The sequence below is a fragment of the Puntigrus tetrazona genome, chromosome 7 (assembly GCF_018831695.1).
Source record: "Puntigrus tetrazona isolate hp1 chromosome 7, ASM1883169v1, whole genome shotgun sequence".
In the NCBI taxonomy this organism is placed as follows: domain Eukaryota; kingdom Metazoa; phylum Chordata; class Actinopteri; order Cypriniformes; family Cyprinidae; genus Puntigrus; species Puntigrus tetrazona.
In genome coordinates, this window is record NC_056705.1 from 17,572,554 (window position 1) to 17,598,106 (window position 25,553).

Consider the following 25,553-nt stretch of genomic DNA (forward strand, 5'->3'; position numbering starts at 1 on the left):
ATTATGTGCCCCAGTTCTCTTTGACTCGGCTAGAGCTAGGTGAAGCTGAAGTCTTGACTAAGTTGAAAATGAGAAATGAAAGCGTTTGGCAATGGGGGACATATGGCGAGCTGTAATAAAGGTGATTTCGACAGTTCTGATGCAGAAGGTCCACACATGCTGCGCCTCGGTTTCCTACATGGAAGACTTTTATTCAGAACACCGTTGGCAAGAGTGGTTGCACAGCGGGATTTCTGCCTATTCTCTCGAAAAGAGGAAGTTCTTCTTTCAGTATGTTCACAGTGGATCCTGCATGTCTCGCTTTTAACTTTTTTTCCCCCTTACCTTTATGGTATGCTTTTATCGTTCTATCTTTCTATTTTTTTCTTGCAGAAAGATGTATTCGTATATAAAATGATTAGATAAGTTCACCCTTATTATATCTAATCTTTTTCTGACGGAGAAGTACTTGGGCTGGATTCTCAAAAATACATTTTAAGATATAAATTCTAAAAGTTTTCAAGAATGTTCTTGAGTTGAGAAATTCTTATGAAGTTTGTGAGCTCATGAGGGTAGGCTTTGGTGTTATCTGATTATATGGCGTTTTTTTGTCCAAGACTCGCTGATCAACAAAAATACTTCAAAGGCAGTTTTTTGCATTGCCTGCAGATTATGGTCATAGTCATTAATGCAGGCAAAATTGTAAAATGAATTAACCTCAGTACTAGTGCATATCCACAGTAATACATGTATGTTTTGTATTATGTAGTGTTATATAATGTGATATAATTGGTGCTGTCAAATGATTAACCGCAATTAATCTAATGCAAAATTATAATTTTTTTTGCATAATTTGTGTGTCTTTTGTGCATTTATTATGTATATATAAATACACACACATACAGCATATATTTAGAAAATATTTAGATGTGTTAACATATGTGTATATATTTATATTTGTATAATTTATATCATATATAAATATATTTAATATATAAATGTTACATATTTTTCTTAAACATATATTTAACCTTAAAACATTCTTTCAAAATTAAAATTTTGGGCATTTTATAAAATTGGAGGCTAACTTTAGGAGTTTATTTACAATAAATTTTTTTCAGTGTAGTCTTCATAAAAGTTTATAGAGAAAAGATAAGAACATGTTAAAATGGTTAACCATACAGAATATTAACGATTTTTAATTCTTAAGAATACCCAATATAAAGCCTTAGATGGTTTTACTATAGGACTTCATGATTACCATAATCATGCAACTTGCTTGGGGATTTCAAACTAGAACAAGACAAAACAAGACAAAAGCACACAAAATTGGAATTTTTGCTTTCTAGAATATTTTTATTACTTATTTTAGTTCATACAAAGTCTGAGAATTCCAAAAATATGGAAGTACAGTCATTTTTGTTCACGTGACGGCATTTCATATGCCAAATAGTGTGGCTCTTTGACTCATTCGCTGAACAGACTCTTCAGAAGTGAAGTGTAGCATGAATTTATTCGGTGCAAGTTTAATTTTTCTGGCTGACTTTCTTTCACATCTTTAATGACTAAGCCACGCTTGATAAAGCAAGTCATTAAAAGGCATAAGCATCCCATTGGCTAACCAGAGAACCAAAAGAGTAAAGAGGATTATGCCTCACTGATGCTGGATTCACTGCTGTTTACGCTCAACTTTCTTGAGGAGATGCTCACAAACACATTATGTCGCATTTCTTAATCTTTTCTCAATGATAAGTGCTTAATGTGTGTGCTTTGTATAGAGCAGATAGCTAGCGAGATGTGTTAAACTGTTATGCTCTGGCTGTATCTGCTGTCTCAGCACCAGATAAACAATGACCGTGTCTTATAGATAAGGAACAATCGCTGTTTCGTCTTAAAGACAGCAGTGAAGGAAACAGGGATGCAGGGAGCGTTGCATAGCCTCACATCTCTCCATCTTAAAGATGGCAAGAAGAAATCCAATTCTCTCATCTCCTCGCTCATCTCCGTTAAGTGAAAGAGTAGAGACATTTGTCAAGGAAACAAGAAAAGTGTCCCACTGTGAGTTAAAGCTGTAGCTCATTTGAGAAATAAATAAGCCTGTTTACAGGAGGCAGCACACACCACTATGGCTGTGCCAGGCATCACTCCTCCGTTCTCACACTGGAATACACATGCCCAGACATGCAGGAGGAACTGGAGGATGAAGAATTGCACTGTGGGAATTGAACTCATCTCAGTTCTCATCACCTCTGAGTTTCAAATGGACTCTTTCACAGTCTGTCCTGTGCTCACGGATGTGTAGCTCATGTCCTAATTCCTTTTTTCTGATGGTGTGAATAGATGACTGCGAAGAACGTGAAATGATAGCAGTGGGTCTTTGACTTCTATCCCTAATTCAGATGAATGTGAATTTAAATATTTCTGTGTCAAATAAACGCTGCTCTTTTTTAACTTTTTAATTGTTAAAGAATCCTAAAAATGCTTACATTTTCCACAAAAACATTAGATACAAATATATGAGATGGGAGTGATAACCGCTGAAAATTCTAATGTACCATCAGGGAAATTACATTTTAAAATAATGAAAATGAAAAGTTATTTTAAATAATAATAATAAAACAATTCCCATGAACAAGAACATAAACACATTTAAATGTCCTACCAACCCCTGCATTTTATCTTTGTCCAGACACATTTATGTTTGATAAACTTGAAAATGGTTGTTAGAATTCATGAAATAATTCTACTTTTTGTGCAGTGGTCGGTGAGAGAGCTAAAGAGTTGCTTACAATACTGAGCAGGATTATTAAAAATGCAGAACAATAAATAGTTTTTAATATGTCATATATACAGTAAAATGTAAACCTCTTTTAATATCAGGCTGTGTACATTGTATACTGTGAAACAATATAAAGTATGCAACAATGAACATTTTGGACATTGCTTTTTACCAAAAACAAAAAAGTTTTGTAACTAATTGGGGACAATTAGGTGATTCTCCTATTGAGTCTCCCATTGCGAGTACACTGAGGACACTCTCCTCAATACCACAGCATCACTGTAACTCTCTCCGCTTGCTTAAACTCCTTAGTCCATGAAATTCAATTCTGTAGCTCACACCGCCAAGGACAAGAACAGATTAATGTTTGTCTATGCTAGCCCCTTTGGACGTCTACCCAGAGTTCCCTCTGCTTCTATGATTTCAGTAATGAGGACCCCTGTCGATAGTAACCTTCTCATCTACACTGACATCAGCAAAGAAATCCAGCAAATCACGTTTTAGGAATACCAGAGCACCTTTGTTTTTACCATTGTATTGCATCATCAGGGTTATTACAAATGCTTCAGAAAACAAGCTAAAAGCTCATCCTTAATGTGTCTCCAACAGGGTTTATTCCATGAAAAATACAACAAAATGCAAATGATTTATTTATCGGGAACTCTTATGGCATATCTGTCTTGTTATACAATCATATGTGTCCAGCTGTGAAACCCAATTTTCACATTGTCAGCATGTCAGCAGAATCCACGCAATTATCCTCCAGTGTGTGTAGGTCAGTACAGCAGCACATAAACCAGACTAACAGTCACATTAGCTCAGTTAAAGCTGGGGATGTTTGGGAAGTCTCCAGGAAATAATTAGCACAGTGTGTAGGCTTGTTTAACCCCCTCCTGTTTTGTAACCAAATGTATCTGGTCTTTACTGCTGCTCATTGGAAATGAAACAGAAGTCTGCAAATCTGTTTTTTGGCTGTTTTGCTTGGCACAAATTGCTTTTTGGAGTCTTAAGTTGCATGCATTTTGAGCCACCGCTCAAAGCTTATTTATGACACCGTTATAAAACACATCCGGACACTGATCAAAATCAATAAAATGATTTACTTCATTTGGATTGTTAAAAAAAATTATAAGAGGGAAGGAACTCTTAGAAGGAACTCTATAGTGTAACTCAAACTTGTGACTGGTATTTTGAGCATGAAAGGTTGCTTATGCTGTAAGGCTTTTTCCCCTACACAAAATGTATGGCTTTGGTGGCTGTTAAATTGAAATCATGCATCATACTGATGCAGTATATAGGTCACTAGCTTCCGGCAAAACCAATAAATGAATGTATCTTCCCAAAACACCTCAGACAAGCAATCTGCACATATTGATTCTAGACTTTCTGTAGTTATTTCAAGGTTTTAATCATTGTAATGCCTAATGAAACCTTGTTTGGGTCACATGATGTAATTTAGTGCGAGGCACAACATTTGTCACAATCTCAGAGACTTTTAAGGTTCTGAATAAAAAGTCTGATTGCATAGATGATAGTTTTTTCTAGCAGTAGTTTTATATTTGGTTTTGGTTTAAATGACGGTTCTTATATTAGAATATTTTTTGTGAATTCTGTCCTCCGGAGTCTAATAAAATTTCAGCATATTTTTAAATTAGCTTTTAGGTATGCAACTACAATGGAATGCAGTATAGCAATATTCAACTATAATAAAGATAGAGAATAAAGAACTGTGGGATGAGATCTATTCATAGAGTCTAACCAGTGACCTCTGTGAAGAGCATTTAAAATGCCATAGAGAGCAGAAAGTACAGGGGAAAATAGATTAGATTATACTGCATACTGCACCGCATGTTGTAATATTTATGCTATAGTTACGTGACCTCATAATGCTATTCTTTTCAGTAATTTGCTCATTTTGTTGTGCATTTTTTGTAAAAATGCTATTAGCCATCTGGAAAGAATAAAATTTTTTTATAGTTTTTTTAAGTTGTCTCCATGTGTGTGCTCATCTCTTGTAATTTTTGCATGAGACTAAAGAAGCATTTTACAGCCATTTGTTTAGTCTGATCTAGTCGGAGGTTGTAAAGTTCTCTGCGGGAGTCCACAGCAGTTTTATTCCAATTTTCAATTAAAAAGTTCTGTGGCCAATTAACAAAACAGTTTTGGGTAATTTGCAGGATTTGGTCCCATGCTAAATGAAGCCTGAGCCATGAACTGCCAAGTGTGTGGTATCGCACAGCTTCAATGTGTGTCATGGGTGCTGCTCAGCTCTGGCCAACAAAGCACACAAGTCTTTGTAATATACTGTATATAGTGATATTATTTAATAAAATAATTTATTGTTACGCCGTTTTTCATATAATGAATCTCAATGGGGTTTTTTGGACCTCATTGACTTTCAAAAGGAAAAATCACTGAGACAGTCTTTTGTTTTCCACAGAAGAAAGAAAGCCACAAAAGAGTGAAAAACAAGTTTTTTTTTTTTATATTACATTTTTGGGTGAGCTATGTTTTTAAACAGCTTTTTCAGTTATTTTATTTAGTAACATTTGAGTTCAGGGGATTTAAAATATTGGTAACACTTTATTTTAGGGTTTCTTTACTAGTTGCTTATTAGTATCCATATTACTAAAATATTTGTCTAAGCAATTAAGCACATATTAATGCCTTATTCTACAAGACCTTATTCTACATTCCTAATCCTACCCAAAACCTAAGCTTAATGATTAACTTACTAACTATTAATAAGCAGCAAGTTAGACATTTATTGAGGGAAAAGTCATAGTTAACAGTGAATAAGTGTTCTGTATGTCTATATTTAAAAAACAAATTAGCTTACATTTTGGTAAAGTTCATTTTAATATATAGTCTGCTGTGCTGCTTTAATGCCTTTATGTTTCATATTAAAAATGATGTGAATAAATGAAGGTGATCCAAATTGTTCTAGGCGGATGAGATTGATTTCTTGTGCGTCTTTCTTGACAGTCTGGTCATTGGCATGGTAATGTATTCAGCTTTAGTAAATGGAAATGATACTTTATATACGCTATGATAAATTCAGTTAACCGCACTCTAGACATTATTCCTGGGTGTGGTTTATGAGTGAACAATGATGTGAAAGGTCAGGGGTGCCCTTGGGAGACTGCTGCCTGTTACCAGAGCATCGGTTGGGATTGACTGACAAAAGATGGGGAGGGTTCATAAAGTACTATAGGCTCCTCGATAACAGCGCAGAGAGAGAACAGTGATTTTTTCAAAGAGATGTAAAATGATCAGTGGTATAGGGCTTTAAAAAAATCTAAGCTTCATTAAAAGCTGCTGTATTTGTGTAGACAATAAAAGGCTCTATAAGTCAACAAATTCATGTAGTGTCACACACGCTCAGAGCGCTGTAAGATTGGAGGAGCAAAAGCACAATGATAATTAGTTGTTGTAATGACTGGTGATGGAAGGCGTAATTAAAGGCAGGAGAAAGGATGAACAAAAGGGAAAGCAGCAATAAAAGTCTCTCCGTAAGCTGTTGTTGCAGGCATCTGACGGAGACAGCAACATGGCATTGTGTGCGTGTGTGTGTCTGGGAGAGGGTGAACAAGATTTACACCAGCACCATTACACGTTTGATTTGAGTTTTACATTCTGTGTGTGATTATGCAGCCTCTGTACAGACGCCATTGTCATGATTTATCTCTGAACACTGACATCTAATTGCTTTTTTATGTTAAAGAAATTTGTCTTGCCTACTATTACAAGCTTCTGACAGAAAACTTCAACCATTCTTTCTGTCATGTGCATTTCTTTTCAAACTGCAATTTAGGTGCTTTAGATTTATCCCAGAATTTATATAGGCATTAAGATATCAAGATCTTAATGTTTAGGAGCCAGTATACAAAATATATTATATTTATTGATATTATGCTTAGTTCATAATAAGGGTGTAATGAGGGGACTGAGGCATATCATGGATATCAGAGACAAATCCAGATTCATAAACAGTTACCAAGTAGAGTTCCGGGTAGACAGCAAACAGGAGAGATAAACACAAGTCCAATATTCAGATCCCAAGTGCAGAGAATCAAGAGTTAGTCAAACAGTCATACACGAGGAATCAAGATATACATTTTGGAGTGAACGTGGAGTCCAGAATATCCTAGGTGTTAACCCAAGACCTTTCCTTGGGACCGTAGCCCCCCAGTCTACGAGTTACTGCAAAACCCTGCCTCTGCCAAGATCTCTTTTTCCCAGATATGCCTCCTTGCCGTCCACAATGATAATGGGGGTGGGTGACCTACTCCTGGTCCCCCTCCCCTTTTGGACCACCGGCGGGCTTAAGCAGGTAAACATGGACAGTGGGTGAGATACAATACTTGGCAAGTACATCTAACCTGTCAGAAATTGGTGTTATTTGGCATATCGTTTTAAATGGACCCACATACCAGGGACTGAGATTCTTGCACGGAAGACGAAGATCCCTGTTAGACAGCCAAACCCACTGTCCTAAAGCGTAGACAGGGCCTACGGTAGCGATCCGCCTGTACTCTGAAACAGTGAACTGCTTGTTAAAGGTGTACATGGGCAGCATTCCAGGTCTTCTCACCGTGTTGTAGCCAGTCATTAACAGTGGGCAGTTCAGATGGTTCCCCTGACCATGGCATGTGAGCGGAGCGTGCAAAATTGTAGTTTGAGCATGTTCCACTCTAGTTCTGCTCAATTACTACTCACACCACGAGTCTAGGGTATGCACAAATCCACCCAGAGTTCACCTGTGCCTTCAATAATTAATAAAGCTGTTAGCCTACACTAACATTGTTCGTTGTGAAGGAAGGAGAGATGGAATATGTGAAATATTGAAGTAAACCGACAGATAAAACAGGTGCACAATTCCCATCAAAAAACTAGATGTTTGAACATGAACAGAAATGTAGTGATATGATGTCAATAAGTAAGGATTTGTATTTTAATCTAAACAGACAAATCATGGAGAAACTAGAGGAAAATGTGAGCAATTTGAGTATGCTTGAAATAGGAAATATTGGCTAATAATCAATTAAATTACTGCATGTTGATTTTTACTTTCTGTGACTATCTAAGAGATTAGAGCTGCCACACTGCCTGCAGAATACCCGCCTGTCAGGTCCGGTCCAAGCACACTGCAACCGTGGCCCTGCGACAGAATAAATGAAGCTGTTTTTCAGTAATGCAACAAACCCTATCCACATCTGGAACACAGGCAATATTACCCAGCCATAAGGCTTCTGTTGAAAACGACAGGTGTTAGATATGCAGAGGAATTTTACATTTGAGTGGGCATGGAGTGATTTCACCAGAGCTGGATAAAATTGTAGGTGAGCGGGGACCAGAATTGAGCAGAGCAGTCTGGAGCAATCGGTGGAGCTGGGGTAGCGAACACCCACGTAAGCGAGGAGCAGAAATTCTCACTGCTCAGCTCCGCTCACATGCCCTGCTCCTGACTAGGGGAATAGCAGAAATTGAAAACCATGTACACACTGGAAAGTGGTTAGACCAGTAGATGGCTTTCTCAAAGAATTGTGTACATATACCTAAATCAAGTAATGACTGCAGTCGTTTTTGGTTGGAGTGACAGTTAGCTAGAAGGAATTGAGTCAGCTCTTGATTCAGATGCTCGATCTGACTGTTAGACCAGGAATGGTAGAGTTTAGGCTGAGTTTATATTGAATTGTTGAGAGAACGCTGACCAGACTCTGGAGGTGAAAACTGTGGCCCCCGGTCAGAAACAATGTCCTCAGGCAAACCGTTAAAACCTGAAAACCTGTTTGAGTAATACCTCTGTAGTCTCAAAGGCAGTGGGTAGTTTTGGCAGGGGGATTATGCAGCATGCTTTGGAAAAACAGTCTATTACAGTATAATGGTGTAATTTCTGGAGTTGGGAAGATTGGTCACAATGTCTATGGCAATGTGGGATGAGCGGCATTGTGGTATGGTTGAAGCAACCCAGCTGGATGTGATGACTTTGTGATGTTACAAATAGAGCAGTTCTGAATGTAAGTGGTGATGTCTCTTTGCAAGGCCACCAGAAACAGTTAGAGGCTAGCTGTGCTGTGGCAGTGATTCTCGGATGACCCGAGCTTGGAGATTTGTGTGTCATCTTGATGACACAATGTCGAAGATCCTGGGGAACATAGGTATGGTCTTTTGCACAGTCTGGAGGTGAGGGGTTGCCAGATTGTGCAGCAATGATGTCAGTTATTATGTCCCATTGAACTGCAGCGAGAATCAAGGTAGAGAGAATCACTGATTTGTTGTGAGTGTCTGTTGAGGTAGAGGAATTGAAGGTTTCGGATAGATTGATCTGTACTGTGAATGGAACTTTGCGCCCTCTAGCCAGTGTCTCCACTCCTCGATAGTGAGCAATACACAATCTCCCACATCAAAAAACCAAAGAAATCCCATTGACCGAACGAAGCTGTTTAAGAGCAGCTGGAACCAGTAGCAGTGGGTAGCTGAATTTCACTGTGATCTCATTTAGGTGACAATAGTCAATATATGGTCATAATCCGCTAACTTTCTTTTTTACAAAGAAGAAACATGCTAAGGCTGGGGCAGGCTTTGATGTAGGTTTCAGATTTTGGTTGTGTTAGGTGGGTGATTATGATTTGGTTTTGTAAATGATGATGCGAGGATGAGATAACAGGCATTTTATTTGACACAATTATGACTATTGTGTAATCTGTCTTGTAGACCAAGAGATTTGGGGGTTGTGTCTCTCCAACCATGGCAACCTGAGGATAACTGGTTTTTGGGATGAGTTAATGGCAAATAGGCGAATGGTTTCGGCATGAAGAGAGCTGATCATTAGTTGGACATCCTTGTTGGTAAACTTGATCTGCCCTTATGCCAGGGGCCTTCTATCTAATGCTGCCACAGCCACAATGGATTAACATGAAACGAGAGAAACATCATGAATTCCTTCTCCCAGCCAGTCTGAGCCGTTTGCTTGGCGAGTTGGCATTGTATTTCTCAGGAAGTAACATGGGGGTTTTTAATGGAAGGGCTTTGGCTTTGAACAGGCTGCAGATAATCATAGGCTGTGGTGGAGAGATGTAAGATGTAAGTATCTGTAGCATCTTGACCAATGGCGTTGTAATTGTTGCTGGTGGAAAGCTAGCATAGTAGCTTGGGCTGGTATTTCAGTGGTGAGTTAAAACAGAGCTGCTGGATCATGTTTTGGCAAAGTCTTCTGTAATGACGGATCTGCGGAATGAGGATTCATTTGCAGCTTTTATTAAGAGCAGTATCAACAGGCATGTATCAGAAATCAACGACAGGAATATCAGAGTCAAATCCAGATTCATAAACAAATTCATGTACATGAGGAATCGGTGTATATACAGGGTAGAAAAGCTCAGAAGTGTTAGCTGTGGCAAAACAAGACTTTGCAAAGACTGTCACCTTGGAGCAGGTTTAAGTAGGCTACTGAGATGGGAAACACTTGTGCCAGCAATTAGTTCATGAAGCTAATATTCCAGAAAGGGTGCCCTCCGGTGGTGATCAGGGAGAGTCACAGAGGCCTGATTCATGACAAAGGTTTTTTTTTCAGCTGATCCTTGCATAAATCATCTTTTTTATACACTACCATTCAGTATTTTAAATTTTGGAGTCAGAAAGATTTATTTTTATTTTATTATAAATATTTTTATCCTGCAAAGACTCACCAGATAACCCTACAAATCTAAATATTTAGTGATACAACTGAGCGACAAATCAGCATGCTAAACTTATTAAAATTAATTACAATAATAAAATGATAAATAAAAATATTAATAATTACTTGTATTTTTAGACCCTATTTTAGTTTCCACATGACAAATAAATGTGTATGTCATTGAAATGGTCCAAATATTTGAACTGTTATTACGCTGATGACTTCATTAGGCTGCTTTGGAGACTTTGAAAGTCAAGTCAGAGTAAACAGCTGTTGTTCTTCACATCATCTCAGCTGGAGTAGTTCAATGATGGTGCTGGAGAAGTGGAATGAACATCAGTCAGACTGGATGGCTGAAATTGATCAGGTGCTGAGAGCTGAGGAGAGATGGTGCCTCCACTCAGAGATCAATACACCCAGCAGTGCTTGAATATGTGGATATGTTACAGCTCAACTGTTCAGTCTCACACATCAAGACCTGTGTGTTCTCTTTAGACTCTGAAGACTTCACTGGAAACATAACTTGGGACCAATTCTCACTATTAACTAGTTGATTATTGGTTGTTTATTATTAACTATAAAGCACATATTCAGCATGTAATAATTAATGATTTGTTAATAGTGAGAATTGGACCTTGACCAACAGGAATTAAACCTTCAGCCTTGGGATTGATGGCGCCATGCTATACTATATGAAATACAAGAACAATTCCTTTATGTATATACTCATGTTTGCTGGTCATATACATTGTAAAGCAGTTAATTGCTCAAAATAAGGGAAAATCCACTTGCCTTGCCTTTTTAGTATTTGTCAGGGTTTTCTTGTTCACCTTCATTTATGAAATTATATTTGTTTAAATAAAAGTTTTTATGAGTGTTGCCATACTTATGAATGTGTTATTTATTTGTTGTGTTTTTGCAGCATTGAGGTTTCCAGTGATGATCGGCCTGTGAGCAGTTCACAATGGCTCATAGGAAGAGGCCAGGGACCAACAGCAGCATGGCCACAGAGCCTCGCGCTTCAGCTCCACGCTCCTGCCCAGCCCCGTACCCTGAGCCTGAGCACCCCGAGGAGGAGTATGAAGAGCACCGGGACCTCGAGGTGTCCCAACACTCCTACCACAACCAAGAAGAGGCAGACTTGACAGACAGCCGACCAGCAACGCCCACAACTCCAGACCACGCCCACAGAGACTACCACAGTCACCCGGACAGTCTGGACGGAGACTCTAGCTCCGACTACGTCAACAATACATCTGATGAGGAAGAGGACGATTTCGATGAAGGGCTGCCGGAGGAGGATGAAGGTGTGACGTACTACATCCGATATTGTCCTGAGGATGACAGCTACCTGGAAGGAATGGACTGTAATGAGCCAGAGTACGGACACCCGGATGGTCGCATTGAGCCACCTCCAGACACGGATGAGTGCCAAGAAGCGGTTGAGGAGTGGGTGGAGAGAGAGGACGATGCACAAGGTGATGATGGAGAAGTGCGTTGTGAAGTTCTCGACCAGGACTCTGACCAACAGCTGTACGATGGCAGACCCGAACCTGTCCTCGATCACCACCATCAACACTATCCAGATCCCCATCAAGAACAGATTCCACCTGCTGCTGAAGATCAAGAAGTGCAGGATGTTGAAGGAAGTGAGGGCTACTGCCCCGATCAGGAGGATGAGCCGCAGGTGGGGCAAGACAGAGATGCTTACGCAGGTGACTACTACTCCACGGAGGACAATGGAAACTCTGTTCGTGCGTCACCTTACAGGGGTCTTAAGGGCACAGACGGAGAGACGGGAGAGGAGGCAGAGGAAGATATTGATCAGATAGTAGCTGAGATTAAGATGAGCATGAGTATGGGCAGTCTTAGCAGCGGCACTGATCAGAGTCCAGAGGAACTGATGCCCGATCCAGCACCTAGCGGGTACCAGCCAGAGACACGCTCCAAACCCGAACCCGCTCCTGCCCCGTACACTCAGCCTCACCGTCATGATGGCAGACCCAAATCCCTCAACATCCCCCCAGCAAGACATAATCCTGACCTCCAGAGGAACTTTAAGGTACGACCTCACACACCAGAGGAGAGACAGAGATGGACGCAGGACCAGGTTAGAGAGCAGGTACGTGTATTTGAATAGCAAGCTGTAAATGGATCTAGATTTGTAGTGGCTTATTAAGGGCAAATATCTCAGAATAAATTACCTCAGTAAATATAAAATAAAAGCAGTAGGGTCAACTAAATGCATTCAACATTTTTGTTAGATTTATTAATGAATGTATTAAGTACTCTACTACTGTATACTACTGTTAAAATAAGTGGGGCTGGTAAGATTTATGTAATTTTTATTATGGTATTGAAAGCAGTCTTTTACCCAGGCTGCATTTATTATTAAAACAGTGAAAACAGTAATGTTATAAAATACACACACACACACACACACACACTATAAATGTGTACTATATATATATATATATATATATATATATATATATATATATATATATACACACACACACACACACACACACACACACACACACATATATAACCATATATACCATTACACTCTTTTTCAGTATTCTAAATTGAAATTATAAAAGAACCCCATTGATTTCAATGAGAAATCTTTTGTAACATTATAAATACATTTTGTTCCATTTAATGCATTTTTGCTGAGAAGAAGTATTAAATTCTTCTTTTTGTCCCTAACTCTATAGCAAAAACAGTGACAAACTTGGACATACCTCTGTTTCCTTTTAAACAGTCAGAAATATTAATGTAATAATAAAATGTTATTTTTTTTATATAATACTAATGCTCGTCCCCAAATAGCTCTCTGAAAAATGTATATTCATTATAATAATTAAATATTAATGTGAATGTTGACAGCCCTCATTTAAATGCAAGTGGCATTTGAGTAACGGAGACTAGTGCTTATTTATGCCCTAAAAGAGAACCTCAAAATCCTGACAGCTGAGCAGTGAGTATTTTATGCTCTTGAGAGCTGATGCTTAAAATGTGATGCTTAGAGATGGCATAGAATGATTCTTTAATGCGATGTAAATTTATTTTACATAATTCTAGGGTAGTTCCAAAGACAATTAGAACAGGCCGTTATTATCATTTACTCACTCATTTCAAGGGGAAAGTGCTCAGTTTTAGTGGCAAGTTGAAAAGGATGAAAGAAACTAATCTGGCAGAAATTATAGCTGTCTCATTGTAACCTAGACATGAAGGGGACTCTGATCAAAAGCAATTTCTTGAAATCCCCAAAAAACGAATTTCATTACTGATGATTTTTGCAGCCATTTGCTAATGCAAGGGAATAAACAAAATTTCACCCAGCTAGAATACATTACCTTGAGAAGCTTTTTAGTTTATTTCCCATTATTCCTGTTCAGGTACATTGTGTGGGTGTTTATTTATTTATTTATTTATTTATTTATTTTTTGGCTGGAACAGCCCAAAAATGAAAACTGTCTCATTTCTAGAAAACACTGCCTAATAAACAAGTAATAAAGACAAACACATTGATATCCATGCATCATGCCAAGAGTCTGGTTTGCAGAAAATTGAGAGGAGGTGCTGACTTTCTAATTGAGTTTGAAAAATGAGGTTTTTGGAGATATTTCCTTCGAAATACCTTACTTTGCATTTTACAGAATAGGAAATTAAATCTGTCCGAGGGGGAATTAGGTGAAGGGGTGAGATTTAGTCTGATTGCCTCAGTGGTCCAGTGAATGCCTTGTGAAGTTCTATTACCCTCCTGCTTCTTTATTGCCTATGGGCAATGAGGAGATTACATTTTATCCTGTCAGGCAACAAATGAATTTCATCAAGTAATAATGTCCTTATGTGCAGTAGACAGAGTGCTCATTTGAGACTTTAACTCCCCTGCAGACAGACAAAGAGTAAAAGTGTCTTTTTTAGCACTGTGCATTGCCAGTTAAAGGCAACATCTGTTCATTTTACCGGAGTGTTTTAATACGTTGTGTTTGAAAAATGTTTGTTACGCTGCATAAAATATTCCCTTTGGCGTTTTGATTCTGATACGCATCAAATTGTAAATGCTGTTCATAAAGCGGCCTGCAACCCTTCATCTGTGTCTTTTTTGTCCTCTGTACATGTCAGATCTCACTCTCCACTCATGTGTCACTCATTTTTCTTCCAATTGAAATTCTTTCTAGGTGTCTAATAGCGCAGAACAGCCAAGGAAGCAGCAGCGGTCTGATCTCAATGGACCATTGGAGAACAACAATGTCCCTGAGGTGATCTTGTAATCATACAGCACATTAACCAATCAATATCTGACAGTATGCACCCCACATAATCACTCCATGTTTCCATCAGAGCTATTTTAGCCAGTGTCAGCCCGTCGTCTCATTAATGCCACATTTCTCTTACTTACTTAGACAATTTTTCATTGTTTTTCTCAGCAAATCTAGCTTGCCACCATCCTCCTCATGTGTTGATATAGTAAAATAATTGGCTTTGCCCTTTTCTGCCCTGGATCTACTGTATTTACATAGACAGAAGGGAGTTCAGCCTTGAGCTGCTTCTCTGCACATTCTTTATGCATGAATGTAACCTCCATAAGAGCTTCGCAGCCTGAATGTAAGAGCCATAAAATATGAGACCTCGTCTGGGCAGTTACTCAGAATCGCCAAATAGGTGTTCAAAACATGTTTTATAGCGCTACCAAGCATTCTGCCAAGGTCATTTTTTAGATCATTCTCAACACAAGCTTTTTTTTTTGTATAAAATTGCCTTTTGAATGTTTCACATGTAGGAGGTAGTGAAAAATGAGAATTTGTGAATTAGGGTCATGAGTATCAAAAATATTCATTGTTAAACCTTCTTGAAACGTTCACAGCCATAATTATTAAAAAGTTTTTTTTTCTATTCATTTTCGCATAAATATGTTATTCTGCAAGTTAGGTAACACTCGCACAGTAAGTCAAAAAATGATGGTAATAACCCACAAAGTATTCACCCAGAGGAATTCTGTTTGTACACATCCCTTGCTGTACAGTCCCTCCTTATGTCATGTAAAGCAGTATTCTGTCTTGCCTTACTACCTCTGAACACATTTAATTACCTTGGCTGAGGGAGCTTTTGAGTCCTTAGATTGCATTTAATGAAGGCCTCTCGAAGCATAACCTCCATTTGGATGGCTCTGCTGTAAAATGATGGCTATTACTTCTTCTGATGGTTTGTCTATGTCTTACAGCTCTCAGCACAGTCCTGCAAAGAGCCACTTCAGAATGACTGACAGGAATTTGTATTCTGATCAAATGAGCCACGTCCACAGTCACAGGGTTTCCATTTGAGTGTTAGGTTATTTATTTTATTAGATTTACAAATAAAGAAAAGCATAGGTGTTTTACATTTATATTTCCAGTGTTCATTTACTAATACTAGCCTGTTTGGCAGTGTTTTTATGATGACATTACAATATTAGAGTTTTTGCCGTTAAGCAATATCGCACGATCATGCTCAAAATATGTCCAAATAGTTTCTGAATTTGAAATAGCATATTGCTCTTACTATATTGTACATTATGCTACAAATTCATCAGTTTATTTCAAATCAGCGTTTTTGAGCAAATTGTTTAAGGGAATGATTCAGTTACTCGCTTACAAAGACAATCAGTTTAATTATGTATATGTGTATGTTTTTATTATATTGTTATATTTATTATTTTTGTATTTTATTATGGCTTTATAAAATGTGTCATTCATGAAATAGTTTTTTCATTTTAGTTTGTAAAAGGTGTATCATGTGAGCATCTCCTTTCATACATCAAACTATATTTCTCTGTTTCTTAGCCAACAAAGAAGACGGCCTCATTTCCCAGCTTTGTGGATGGTAAGCAAACTCCTATCTTTTATTTTTTCTGCATTTGATAATCTGCCCCCAAAAGTTTCATTCTATTCCAATTAAATCAAGTCAAAAACAAATCAAATTCACCAAACCAACTCAGAGTGAGGAGATTAGAGGGCTGCGCAGGAGAAAGCATTATGTCTCCGTGGATTTACATGCTGAAATGCGAGCAGAATTTGTAAGCTGTTTTAATGGGTTGCAGTGGTGAGACAGTAATTAGAGGAGTCATGTTTGCTAATATAAGGGCGCATTAGTGGATGCTCAGCTAGAGAATGCTCACAAACTATAGCAGGAAGCGAAGGAGAGGTCCGAAAAAGCAGTACAATCGATTGACCACAAGCTTATTTTTGGTTTACGGCAGCCTGAGAATGTATTGCTGCTGTCATGCCTTGCTTTTGGGAACAAATTCTGCTTTCTATTAAAAGGATAGAGTTCTGTCACATTTAAACCTTGCGCCTGAATGATGACAGCATAATGCGTCCCTTGGTGGGTGTCATGACGTCCACATTTCCATATCACACAAGCAGAATACTCCCTGAACACCCTGCTTTTCCTCATGTGGCCACCTTCGTTCCCACTTTTCAGTGTCTGCGGTTTTATCAGCCCTCACAGTAGGATGGAATTGAGAACGTACACATATTCGCACACACTTTCATTCACACGTCATCTGCATGCAACTTTTCTCCCTGATAAGCTCACACTCACACACCTTATCAGTCACTGCGAGGTGGTCCACAGAGGAGGTGGCAACACAACAAATAGCCTTAATAATGAATTCTCAACGCTTTCCCTTTAACAGTGCCGGGTCCCTGTGAGCCTGAGGACCTCATTGATGGGATTATCTTCGCCGCCAACTACCTCGGCTCCACTCAGCTCCTGTCGGAGAGAAATCCATCCAAAAACATCAGGATGATGCAAGCCCAGGAGGCAGTGAGCCGGGTCAAGGTACAGAACCCTAGAACCTCTGTATTTCTTTATTTTGGTGTGGCTCTCAAGCGAGATGTTTGGACGAAGCGGATGCAGATTTCTCTGTGGAAAATTAGATGAGATGAGATTTGTTTGTTTACACCCCGGGACTTTTTGACTAATCAGTAGTTATAGGATTATTTTCTGTGGTGTAGAAATGTAATCCCTCTTCCTCCCATTTGGTTAACGCAGAAAGACCTCCTGTTGCCATGTTACATGGAAAATTCACGTGAATTTATTGTGTTTTAAGAGAGCTTGTGGTGAGCTGCACTAAATTGTCTGTGTAAATATGCCACTTTAGATGCAGCATCTAATGCCACCTCTGCAGACAAATTGATGTTGTTTATACTGGTTTCATTTGAATGCTAATAGCACTATACTACCTCATTCTAATTGTAGATAAAAAATGACACATATTTAATAGGGTTAAAAATGCTACTGGAGGCAGGTGGCCAATTTCTGCCACTTTTGTCAGCTAATGTTTGCACTGAGTATGAAGAATATTAAAAGCATAAACAAGCATAAACCAGCCAAGGAACTACCACAAAAACACCCTCAGCAAAATGTATTGTCTAATAATCGTTATCAACAAAATCCCAAAAAGTTTTGAGATACCCTTAATTAGCAGTTAATTAGCACTCTAAATTGTGTGTGTGTTTTTAAGTAGCAGATGATGATTCATATTGCCAGAATGAAACATCTATTTATTGTCCTGTTAAAGGAATAGTTCATCCAAAGATTAGAACTGTCATCATTTACTCACCCTCTTCTCATTAAATCTTTGTATTTATTTGTTTGTCTTTGAACAAAAAAGAAAAAGAAAAGAAAAGAAATACTATGGACGTCAATAGGATTGATTGTATGTGCCCTTGCATTCTTCAAAATATCTTCTTCTTATGTATAGCATAAGAACGAAACTCACAGAGTGAGTGACACGAGGGTGAGTAAATTATGACAAAATGTTAATTTTGGGTGAACTTTTCCTTTAATTATTGGTACTCCATTGGGGCAGAAAGTAATGGTTGAGTTGTCAATTCAGTATTAGTTGTTTCATGCCTTTCTGCACTCAGCAATGGGAGTCTACGCAGGCCATGTGAGAAGCTGCTGTCCTAACTTAAATATGCTGTGCACGACGTGTCTCAATCAGTTTCAGACTGCCTGGCTCCACTCATGCTTGATATACTTCAATTTAGCTTTTTTTAGGACAGACGCGGTTCCAGAGTAGTGCGTCTGAATATAAGAAATGGAAACATGCTGTAGAAGCGTAAAATTTGAATGCATCAAGAATATGCAACTTTTGGCTAAGTAAGAACATTTATTCTTGAAAGGAGCATCTGTGAAGTTTATAATTACTGCTGTCTGGTCTTGTGGATACTTTGATGGTATCAGATGGCGAATGATAAGAATATTCATGTCCCATAGTACAAAAAATAGTACCATTGTTTTGCCACACACATCCAAAAATAGTACAATAGTATTACTTTTTTTTAGTGTGGTGTCTTTTGGCAAATGTCTTTTATCATTACTTTGCATAGTTCCCTCTTGTATTGAATGTTATTTTAAGTTGTTGTAACTGCAGTGATGCGTCATTGTGGTCATCCTGGTCAACAGCTGGCAGTCTGTTTTACACAGTGCTCCACAGTGGCCCACTAAGCTGCTCCACATTTAGAAACACATACCTGTGGCAAGGACAAGCACACAAACCTACAGACACGCATACACACTATTTATCAGCTGGGTGCACATAGACCGATGGTGAGCATGAAGGATTGGGAATGTGCCTCAGGACGGCAGGATCACTCACTTGTATCAGTGTAATACAGAGGTACATAAAATAAGTATTTACAACCTCTCAGTTATTCACTCTGCCTGCCCAGTGTCTCTGTCAGTGAATTTATTCAGGGTATGTTCCAAGCGGACAGTAGAGTTCTGTGGAGTGAACTTTACAAGGTATTCAGCGATCTTAAAGGGTTCCTATGTCTCTTTTTACAAGATGTAATATAAGTCTCGGTCATCCCCAATTTTGTCTATGAAGTTCCAGTCAATAATACTTAACAAATAAATTATCACTTTATTATACCATGCCAATTTTTTAGTGGAAGCAGAAACCTGCTTTTTCCTCTCTTTAAGTGCAAATGAGCTGCCATTCTCCCGCCCACTTTTTCAGAATAGGAATGTGTCTGTGTGCTTTTCTCCATTCACACTAAAAATAATACAATACCAGAAAGACATCAGTTCAAAATAAAGTTCATTTTCAAATACGCACAAATTTATGCTAAAACACATACCAGTGCTATCTACGCTGATAATATGGCAGAACAATTAAATAAAAGCTTTCAATAGCTTTAATAAGAAGACATTTCTTACTTGAATACTGCTTTTAAATTCTCTGGCGTACAGTTCACACAGGCAAACCGAAATTGGACAATAAAAAACTGAAAAAAGGTTGCCACGTCTCAATTTCTGCTGTGGCATTTAGATGGTAGGGTCAGAATTTGCTGTAAACAACATGAAAGCATGGATCTATCCTGTAGTGTATCAATGGTTCAGCTCCTGCTGGTTGTGTAATGGTGTTGGTGATAATTTGTTGGCACATTTTGGGCCCTTTGGTACCAACTGAGCATTGTTTACAAGCTACACATATAAAATAAATGTAATATTTATAATCATTAATATAATAACTTGTAAGTTTCAGGTGATGTCTGTGTTTCTAGAGCATTCTTCATGAATACATTTTGCTTGTTTAACTGGACTTCGACAGTATAGAGACCTTCTCAATCATAACATAGCTTCAGCTTCCACCCTGGCTTCTAGTGTTCCCGACCACCTTCTGTTCCTTTGCCGAGGCCAATCCGGACATTTTTCTTGCCTGCCACCTTTAAAAGCCTTTCAAAATGAAACCATGGCAACACACTCTTTCCTTATCCTCTCCATCCCTGCTATTATTATGTGTCTAGATTTTTAAAAGTTGAGATGAGTTGCACAGTCCTCCCTCCTTTCTCTCTTTTCCTCTCTTTTCCTCCATCCTTTCCGTATCTCTGACGTTCATGCACCCACACATCTGCTCTTCCACTCTGCAGATGATAATGTGTCTGTCCTCAGCTGAGTGAGCAGTATGTCAGCGCAGAGCCCGAGGACAGTGTTTTTCTCGACGCACTTCTAAAGCAGTGATTTCCAACCAGGTGTACTCACACCCAGAGGGGAGAAGACAGTTCACTCGTATAAAATTGAATGGGAGAAATTGTGATGTTCGTTATTGTAGCTTTAGGTTCCAACTACAGTTAAAAGAGCCTATTGTTTTTTTCTGTTTGTTTACTCTTCAATGTGCAACCGCCCTGACCAGGATGTAGATGAATTCATTTTTTTTTATCAGAATTGATTTGGAGAATTGTAGCATTATACCACTTTCTCACCAACTTGTACTCCACAGTGAATGGGTGCCAAGAGGCCGATAAAGCGTCACATCAGTTTAAAATGTTGCTGTAATTTCTGACCATCACCTTTGGTCTGTTTTTGATTGTCAGCAGTGCTTGACCTTTGCATATTTTCTCCTGATTCAGATATTTTTACCTGGAAGAAGTAATATTATGTATGGAAGGCTCATAAAATACAAATTAAAAATGTTGTTATGGATTTGCTTATAACAAATAGCTATATTTTTTATTATTGTGATCATTTTATCAGTTGTTTGAACTCTATTCTGATGGCACCCATTCACTGCAGAGCATCCACTGGTGAGCAAGTGATGCAGTGCTACATTTCTTTGTATCTCTCATTCATTTTCATTTTGGACGGCCTGAGCGCATTACATTTTTAGCCAATTTTCAGTTATTGGGTAAACTATATTCCTTTAAGTGGACCAGCCTAAAATAAACAGTGTTGCTGTTACTTTTTGCATGATTTGAAACAAAGGAACACAACTTATGATACCAAAATATGCTATTGAATCATATAGATCATAACACATAGAACCCATAATGTAAGTGTTTTGCCAATTTGAAAACATTTTGGGTTCACTCATGTGATATTTAGTGCTTACTTGTATGAATTAAAAGGAAAACGCAGTTCTGATGTTTGTGTCAATAAAGGGGTACTTGATCCATGAAGGTACATAAAACCGAGTTGAGAAACACTGGCCATAGCTCAGTCTGGCACCAGTATCTCTCGCCTCCTCTGAATAATAAGAGCAGTACCTAAGCCAACAAAATTGCAGCACATTCTTTGGCAAGATGAAGCCATTTCTTTTGTTTTAGGCAAGAAACAGAAAAAAAAAAAAAGCCTAATGTTTTTTTGAAGTGTATCCCTGTAGCCTCCAGATTGATGCAGTATTTATGCAACATTCATCGCCCACACGTTCACTGTCTCATTTCCCCTTGACTTTCAAGCTTTTTCCTCTCGTGCTGTTGATTTATCTCCTCTCTTTTCTCTCTCGCCTCTGCCAGTGGAGGATGAGGCATGTTGGCAGCAGAAATGACAGTAAAGAAGTAGTTGTGCATATGATGCTCAGCCAGAAAGAGATGAGAGCAGTTCAAATGATTGTGCCTCAGTTAGATGGAAGAAGGTAGTAGAGAGAGATAGAAAGAACTGAATGGGATCAGAACTCTCACACGCTATCAGACTCATAATGAGTGGGCTCTTATGAGTGTGTATAGATAGAGTGTTTTCCTCTTTCTAACCTTCTCTCTTTTATTTATCTCCGTTTATATTGCATGTTCATTATACCATTAATGGAGTCTATGAGGTAGCATGAACTAACAATGTACGACTGTATTTTTATTAACTAACATTAACAAAGATTAATAAAGGAACGTAATAATTTGTTCGTGTTAGTTAATACATTGACTAATGTTAACAAATTAAACCTTATTGTGAAGTGTTGCCAAAAACTAACGAAAATGATAAGAATAAATAACTACAATTAAAATGATAAAAATACATAAAGATAATTACAAATATTTAAATAATATGCTATGAACAGTATATGCATTATGCCGTTTAATTCCAATCTATAAAAATATAATTTTACTGCAAAATAAAATAATTTAAAACAATCATTTATTTATATATTTTCTTTTACAAAAAGAACATTGTTATTGCATTGCTACTGCATCTGGCTATTTTTATGATCTGACATTGTTGAGAAAAATTATCCTAACCTTTTATTACTAACATTTTCCTGTATCGTTTTGTTGTTGTACAGTAGTAAACACTGTACGGTATCCAGTCAGTCCACTATGACAGCTGTTGTTCTCCCTGCAGTCATAATATGGCAGCTTGATAAACTGAGGTGTTAGGCTGCATTTGTTGTGAGATTCTGACAATGAATCTAGTGTCAGTGATGAATCACACAACTATAACAATATGACATTTATTGAAAGTAATGACTGCTTATGTTGAAAGAGGACTAACATATCTTATTGGATACAAATAGACATTTTTCTTATTATGTTGAGAAATGTCAATTGCATAAAATACGTTATTTTCTGTTTATGGCTTTCAATGTACGGTAATAGCTATTAAACCCATATCTGCATGTCCTATGATTTGCTCTCTGTATGTATGTGTGTGCAGGGGGAGATGTTGCTGCATTCTGAGTTTGTTTGTGTTTGTGTACAAAGAACAGACATGCCATACATGGCATGCAGACTTTGTGTTTGGTTATTTATATGTTTTTGCCTGTTTTTAATGTATTTTTTTTTTACCTTCATGCCTTTTGCTGCTCCCGTGTGTGTGACGACCCTGTACTGTCCTGAACGTCTTCCAGAGGGTACAGAAGGCAGCCAAAATCAAGAAAAGGCGGTGTGTAAAAAAAAAGAAAGACAGAAGCAGAACATGCCTTTTCTTAACCATCTACTCCATGTCTGTGTTCATCACCCGTGTAACGTTCATGAGTTTTGGTTCATACCATTATGAAGTGAAACTTTAGATCTGGCTGTCTGGGATCTGTGAGGGCCTCATAAAGTCTAACTAACTATTACTTCTGGGCTGCGACTGAGTCACATAAACCTTTGAAGATATGGAGTCTAAATTTGAAAGCCGTTTCACGCAGACTGCGCTTTTAACCCTGTATAAAATGTAGCTATAGTAATTCACGTGTACTACCGTTTCTTATTGCAGTAGCACAAAACAAAAGCAAGAATCTGAGCATAAATGTACTGACAGGTAAATGATTGGCACTCTGAGACAGCCTGACAGCTGGTTAAGTGTCGCCATTGTGTCATGTATTTACCCGTCTGTCTTTGCATCACCCTGCTCTCCACCTCACTGCACCGAATGGGTCTCGTTCTTTTTTCTCTTTCACTCGCTCTCTAGTGTCAATCATCTCATTACTTCAATCCTCTGCATGGCTTCTACTTATCACAGGGGGCTGTATACCCAGTGATTATTTGTCTCTTGGCCTGATTACCTCGCCGTGTTTCTCAGGCTTTGAGGTGTTTTGAAAAATGTTTTGAACTGTTTTGATTGTGCAACGCACTTAGTCACCATTACCCAGCAATAATCAATTATTAATTGTACTATCGACAACCAATGTAGTTTCACATTTCCGATCCATATGTTCTTTGCACCCAAGCATACCATATTGTTTCCCATTTGGGCTATTAATGATGCAATTTACAAAGGTTAAGCATAGCCCTCCATGTGGACAAGCTTATGCTAGTGCATGATTTATGAATAAGCATTTAAAATGCTTTCATTGGGGGTTGGAGAGGTTGCGCTTTGTCTTCAGGTCTTCTCATGAGCCATTGTGAGTTATGGAATTGTGACCTCTTGGAGGTCGGGGGTAGTGTTTCATATTTTTGTTCTTGTTTTTTTTTTTTTTTTTTTTGTCAGCAGAGTCCAGAGGAGACGTTCAGACTTTGACGGAGGTGGATCTTTTCATCTCAACTCAAAGGATCAAAGTGCTCAATGCAGACACCCAGGTGAGTTCATGCGGCTGCCTAGTGGTGAAGGTTTCAAAATAAATCAAAAAGATCAATCAAAAAAGGAAGAGTTAATGGAAGCACATAAGAATAAGCCATTAACTTACATCTGAATGTAAACCCCAAAAAAAACATATAAATATTTTTAAAATATACATTTTTAAATATATGTTTCCATTTTATTCTATTTTGTTTTCTATTCTATCTTGTTTTGTTTTTATTTATTATAAAAATACATAACATTATTAATATCTATTGTTTTTTGGACTGTTTTCCTTTTCTTTATTATTTTTATTATTATTCAAATCATTGCTACGTGTACTGTATCAAACCATTTATTAAAGCTTTTTGTTAGCTGATTATATATTGAGGCAAAATGGCTGAATTCTCATAGAAAATTTGATATAGAGTAAACATTATGAATTATAAATCATATTTGGAGAAAAGGAAATAAATCTTATTTGGATTGGTGAAATATTTATGCAAAGAGAATCCTCAGATATATTACATAACCTTTTGTTACACAACTGACGTAAAACACGTAATGTGTGTATGTGTCGAGAGAAGAGCTGTGCATATGATCAGGCTTGTAGACAGTTGCTAGTGATGGAGAGCTTAATGATGGTTACAGGCTTTGTGCTTAATCTCCAGCTGCACATTTTACACGCCGTACAGTCAACAGCTCCTCCTTTTCCACACTAGTGTTACTGTAAGCATAAGCTAAGAAGAGCTACATGCTGTTTTAATGGTACATTTAGTACCCTGGTACTGAGCGGCATCGCTGTGTGTGTGTTTTTGCGATTATGTGTATGAGTTCTGAGTGAACAGCAGTGAGTGGGCAGGCTGGCACGGACATTTCGTTATGTGCTGCAATGCAGTGTCTGTCCTCACCCTGCCTGTCACATCTCACTGCGAGTCTGTATTGGCTGTTACAGATTCATTACAGTGCCTTCAAGGTTGTATTGATATTCCTCACACATTCAAAGTACCCTGCGAGACCGAAACTTTTAGGTTTAATTTAGCCCAATCTGCTTAGCAAACACAATCCATTCATACTTTGCTTATTAAAATGTACTATGAAAGTTTCATGAACTTAAAATGGTAGAATATTCAGCATTGAAAAATATATCTGATAGTGACGCTGTCATTGAAAGATTTGCGTGTGAATCGCAATAGTGCCTTATTGCATTGCATATTGAATTACGATTCATCTTTTGTTTCTTGCTTCTGTTTAACCGTATCACCTTTACACTGATTACTAAGCTGGTAATGGATTACTTGGCAGCATGTAAATATGGCTAATGACTATGTGTAGATTCTGGTGCACGGCCAATGGAAAACA

The 25,553-nt window shown here is 38.0% G+C and overlaps 1 protein-coding gene across 1 annotated transcript in view; it reads left to right on the plus strand.

The window, feature by feature from the left end:
• apba2b (amyloid beta (A4) precursor protein-binding, family A, member 2b) overlaps window positions 1–25,553 on the plus strand; it is a 67,233-nt gene that overhangs the window by 32,353 nt on the left and 9,327 nt on the right. The window contains exons 3-8 of the mRNA XM_043245424.1: window positions 11,362–12,561; window positions 14,630–14,710; window positions 16,271–16,310; window positions 17,125–17,270; window positions 23,056–23,092; window positions 24,123–24,211. Coding sequence (XP_043101359.1) covers window positions 11,404–12,561; window positions 14,630–14,710; window positions 16,271–16,310; window positions 17,125–17,270; window positions 23,056–23,092; window positions 24,123–24,211 — 1,551 coding nt within the window. The 5' untranslated portion in view covers window positions 11,362–11,403. The remainder of the gene's footprint in view (window positions 1–11,361; window positions 12,562–14,629; window positions 14,711–16,270; window positions 16,311–17,124; window positions 17,271–23,055; window positions 23,093–24,122; window positions 24,212–25,553) is intronic.